Raw genomic sequence first — 5,310 nt, forward strand, 5'->3', positions numbered from 1 at the left:
GGGGGGGGAAGACGGATGGATAGGTCAATGATGATCATTATCGGATTTGCTGTACTCGCTCCCTCTTGATCAGCCCAGGCGTGCTTGGACTGAGGTCGACGACAAGTTTGACACTGATGTCACGACCGTGTCGCTTTTCAGCCTGATCCTGACGACGTCTCACCCTGACCCGCGGACGGCATCGAAGATAATGCGGGGACATATAGAGTACGAAAGACATTAAGAGAGGAGGGGTAAGGAGGAACAGCCCTGTGGACAAGAAGGGAGTGGTCGCGGCGTTTTTAGCCAGCACACACACGCCTGGCAGCCAGCTGGCGGCGAGGGGTGAACGGCCCGCTGACGAATTCTGGCGAACGACAGGAACGACAACGTATGAGGGGAGGGTGTCTGTTGGGCGGAATCGAGAACCAACAATGGCTGACGCAGGTCAAGCCGTTCGCGTCCAGGAAGAAGCAGGTAAAGCATCAATGCGGCACACGCGTATTCGCGGGATCCAACGGGGTTGGCGTGCGGCCTGGATGGGTCGAGGGTGCAGCCGCAACCCGATTGCTTGCCCCTGGAGACCGGCAGCAGGGGTCTGAGACGTGGACCAGACAAGCAGCATTCGCGTCGGATTCCCGAAGCGAACTTGGCTGCCCGTGCTCTGTCTGGCCAATCAGCGGTGGGCAGGGCGTCCGAAGGTGTCGAGGAGATGTTGGCGTCTGGTCTTTTGACTGGAAACCGCTCACGAACAGAGCAGAAGAAGAGAAAGCAGCAAAAAAAAGATGGGCTGCTAGAGCAGGTACGAGGCAGCCTAACCCAACCTGTGTTTTTCCCAGTCTGGGAAATGCAGAGTCGAAAGCAACAAAGCCCAAGCCAGGCTGTTGGCTGGTGATGTTGCGCTGCCCCGTGGGCGCACTGACACCGAAACATGGCACCAGCTCGTCACCCGCAAACTGCATGGGCCACTGGCGCACTAGTGTTACGCTCTCTACCATTGTGGGTGTTTTGGTGTTTTGGCGCAGTGCGACGACGGCTCGAGTTCCTCGCTTGCCAAGTTACCAGAGAGAGCTCCTTGTCAGATCCGTCCAATCCCCCAGTAACGAGCTACACGAACCCACATCCAGGCCGTCGACGATCGTTTTACTGTATATGGGCCAAGCTCCCCCTGTACTGGCCCCTGCCACGCCGGGGCTCTCCATGCCAGCGCTCGAAGATCGCGTTCCCGTCCTGCTCATGACATAACGAGCGAGCCCGGGTCTGTGGGCCGATTCCGACGGGTGCCCCCGTCCTGTCTTTTTGCGTTTTGCGTTTGCTGTTGCAACCAACGTCCCCAGGTTTTCTCCTCTCCTTTTGTTTCCTCATCCCGTGCTCGTCGAGGGCCTGGCCGCCCAACACCAGTCTCCAAGGTTGAAGCCGGTTGCGTGTCACGAGTCTCGCGCTCTTCGCCTTTTTCTTTCCTTTCCATCTCTCCTTCCTTGTCCGTCGCAGTCCGTTCTGGGTCAAGATCCGGGAGATCGCCAGGATTGACTTCTTTCTAACCTTCTCTAGCCGGCGCGCGCCTCACACGTTCTTTTGCGCCGCCACGTTTTACCCCCTCCATATCGATCTCGCTCTCGTCGTCCCTGACCAAGGAAAAAAAACCCCCCCATACGCTTCATGATGCCGCATCGCAGGTAGCACCCAGTGCTTTTCGGCCCTTACGTAACATCACCCAACCGGCAGCAGTGACCACTCTTTCCTGCAACCATGTCCTATCAAGAATACGCACATCTTCGGAATGGGACCCCGAACGGTCGCAGCAGGGCGTCGACCTCGGACGCGACCTGGCAGCAGAAAAGGGCTCAGCGAATGGTCCCGTTCACGACCACGGGGTCTTCTAGCTCGGACGAGAGGCCGTACGTCGGCAGCCACGTCTCCTTCAGCGCCCCTCGACCAGCCCCTGTAGCGGCCCAGCGACCAGCATCCCACCACCCCGCGTCCCAAACCCACCACAGCCCGAACCCGAGCTTGTCCAGCACGTCGTTGAGCCCTTCCAACTCGGCGTCGCAAAAGGGCCTCTACAACTGGAAGAGGAGAAGGGCGGCGGCCGCCCAGGAGCCTCTGCCGTCCTTTCCGCCCAAGGAAAAGGGGCCCGGGGCGGCGCCTGAGAAGAAGCTGAACCTCGTCGACGTCCCGCTGCCGTGGCGGCCCGCTTACCTGCAACGCCGCGTCCTCTTGGCATTTCTGATGCTCTTTATAACACTGGGCATCGCACTTGAGGCGATCCTCAGCCTCTCGAACCAGACCCCCGGCTTGGGCCCCGCCAACCGGCCGATCGCCTTGCGATACGCCTTTCAGATGCCGCCCGTGGCCATCCTCCTCCTCGTGGCCGGCGCGTGGCGGCGCGTTGAGTACCAGGCCAGGTCGTCCGCCCCCTGGATGCGCATGGCGACGAGGCCGTCCGAGGCCAGGCTCACGTTGCTGCTGGACTACGTGTCCATGCTCCGGCCCGCCGCCCTGGCCAAGGCCGTGCGCAACCGGGACTTCCTCGTCGCCTGCGCCGTCGCGGTGTCCCTGGCCCTGCGCGGCGCCGTCGTCGTCTCGACGGCCCTCGTCGCTCCGGACCTCCTCACCGTCACGGACCGGGCCGCCCAGCTCGTGGTGACGTCGCAGTTCGTCCGGGGCGCCGGGCTCCCGCTCGACGGCGCCGGCCTGTCCCTCGCGTACGTCGCGGGTCTGCAGGAGGGGAACGCCTCGTTCCCCGACGGCGTCGGCGGCCGCTTCGCCTACCAGCGGTTCCGGTCAGACGCGCTGAGGGACGCGGACGCGCAGATCGGCGCCACCGTCGACGCCTTCCTGCCCGATCTGACCTGCGAGCCGGCCGCGCTGTCCGTGAGCAACATCCGGGCCTCTCAGCAGGCGCAGCAGCTGGATGCGAACTTTACCATCCCGGGTTGCTCCATCGCCGCCACCGTTTCCGGAAACGGCCTCTTGTCCGCCGCGAACGAGGTGACGCGCTTTCTCAACATTGGCAGGGGCGGCTGTGGGGGGTCGACTGCCCCTGAGAGGCAGCGTGTCGTTGTGCTGTTTGGCACTATAAGCATCGACAGTGGCAGCGCAGGGACCGGGAATACCTCGGTCCCTGTGAGCGGATCTATCACTCGATCAGCCCAGCTGGTCTGCGAGCCCAAATACACGATAAAGCAGACGGACCTGGTGAAGGATGACGGCTCCCGAGCCGCGGCCAAACTGGTTGCATCCCGGCCACAGTCGCGTCAGCTTGATGGCGTCCGCCCCTGGGACGTGGTGGAGGGTATCTTCAACTCGTACACCCAAGCTAGCCGTCTCTTTAGCCGCGAGCTGTCCACGAACAACGGCCTTCCTCAGTTTCTTCCCACCCGCGTCGTCGTTGACCCCCTAGGCCACTTCGCGTTTGGTTTAAAACAGTTCGAGCAGGGTTCCCTGGGGACACCAGACGACTATTTCAACAGCACCACGCTCACGGCCTTGGTTTCTGACTATTTCCAGCATCACGCCTCCATCCTGGCCTTCACCTCCCTATCTAGTGGTGTTGAGATGCCTGTGCAGGGAACGTCGGCCGTCAAGGAGGATCGCCTCACAGCCAAGCCCGTGGTCGTGCACTTTGTGGTCGCGCTCCTAGGACTGTGCGTACTCCTGAGCGCCCCGATGATTCTGTTTGCTCCGGCGAAGGGTTTCCTGCCGCGCAACCCCGGCACCCTGATGGACACGGCTGCGCTCCTCAACCACAGCAAACCCCTGCTCCAGGCGCTCAGGGGCGCGGGCGCTGCAGACGCAGCGACTCTGCGAGGGCGCTTGGGCGGTGCCCACTTCCACACCGGCGTAGAAGCATACGAACAGGACTACACTTCCGGACACGGCTACTTCAAAATCCTCGGCGGCCCCCTGCGTCCCGACGCCATGTCACCCGAGTACGCCGAGTCCGGCGGAGCCGGCGCGTGGCCGCAGCAGCTGTGGATGCACTGGTCGCTGCGCCTGGCCTCCCTAGTCGTCATGGCCGCCCTCGTCGCCGCCCTCGAGGCCTCGCTCCGGGTGTCCCAGTTCAACGACGGCATCGCGACCGTGGGCGACAGCGCGCTGGCGCACCTTGTCTGGACAGCGGCCCCGACGCTCCTGTTCATGCTGCTCGCCATGTACGTCGGCCTGGTCGACTTCACTATCCGGGCCATGGCGCCCTTCGCCGAGCTGGCCCGCGGCGGGTCGTACCGCACCATGACCACGAACCTGGTCGATAACACGGCTCCCTTTGCCATGTACAAGGCCCTTGCCTCCGGGAACTGGGCGGCCGCGCTCTCGACCGCGTCGCCCCTCGCCGCGTCTCTCCTTCTCGTCTTCGTCGCGTCGGCTTTCGGTACCAGCACCTTGCCCGCCTTCACAGCGGTTCAGCTGCAGACCCGAGACTTCTTTAACACCGGGGCCCAGTCGGCAGCAGCCGGGAACGTCTCAACCTACCCAGGCGTGATGGCATCCCTGGCTCTGGCGGGGAATGCGTCGTACCCTGCCTTCACGTACAAAGATCTGGTGTTCCCAAGAGTAACGCTTCCGCCAGACGTAGCCAACGAGTCACTACCCGACACCGCCATCATGACGGCTACGCTGCCTGCGATCCGGGCGACTCTCCGCTGCAAGCTCTATACGCAGTCCGAACTGAGAATCAGCTTGACAAGCAGCTCCGCGCCCGGCAACACGATCAACTCTATCCGCATCGACACCCCGAACACTGCCTCGTCAAGGGGCAAATCCATGGTCATTGACATGACCCAGGCCTTGGGCAGGACCGGTTCAACGGCGGGAAGCGCGGGCTCCGCAGACGGGAGCGCCTTCATCGGCGCGGCGAGATTCATCCCCGACGGCGCCGCGGGCGGAGGGACCTGGCTCTACGGCTGGGGCCAGCTCTCCAACGCCAACACGGACAGGGCGTCGGTGGCCCCCGTCTACGCGCTCTCGTGCGAAGAGAAGATGCAGCGGCTCAGCGCCACCGTCAGCTTCAACGCGCCGTCTATGGTCGTCGAGGACGTCTCCCAGCCAGCGCCCATCCCCGTAGAGGGCAGCGCCCGTGACTCGTCCGTCTCCCTGTCCGCCAGCGAGACGCTGTACGCGGGCCTCGCCCACATGATGGTGCCGGGGCCTCACCACCTCGACGGGTTCTTCTCCCAGCTCGTCTCGTCCAGATACGCCGTGCCCCTGGACACCCTCGGCGGCGGCGGCCAGGCGGCCGAGTCGGTGGCGGCCGCCGTCGTGGCCCAGCACGGCATCGTGCGCGCCCAGGCGCTCAGCGCGACCGCCCGCCGGCTCGCGTCCGGCACGGCG

General features: G+C 63.8%; 2 protein-coding genes across 2 annotated transcripts; both read left to right on the forward strand.

Moving 5' to 3' along the window:
* Positions 1–360: 360 nt before the first annotated feature.
* Positions 361–874, forward strand: GGTG_14223 (hypothetical protein; the record flags this gene model as incomplete). Its single annotated transcript, XM_009232150.1, has 2 exons — positions 361–781; positions 819–874. Coding segments are annotated over 2 exons (477 nt in total), but the record flags the coding sequence as incomplete, so codon positions are not given.
* Positions 875–1,728: 854 nt separating this feature from the next.
* GGTG_14224 (hypothetical protein) lies at positions 1,729–5,060 on the forward strand (the record flags this gene model as incomplete). Its single annotated transcript, XM_009232151.1, has 2 exons — positions 1,729–4,980; positions 5,052–5,060. 2 exons carry the CDS (start codon positions 1,729–1,731, stop codon positions 5,058–5,060), a joined length of 3,261 nt encoding a protein of 1,086 aa, XP_009230415.1.
* Positions 5,061–5,310: the final 250 nt, after the last annotated feature.

Source organism: Gaeumannomyces tritici, assembly GCF_000145635.1.
Source record: "Gaeumannomyces tritici R3-111a-1 unplaced genomic scaffold supercont2.184, whole genome shotgun sequence".
NCBI classification, from domain to species: domain Eukaryota; kingdom Fungi; phylum Ascomycota; class Sordariomycetes; order Magnaporthales; family Magnaporthaceae; genus Gaeumannomyces; species Gaeumannomyces tritici.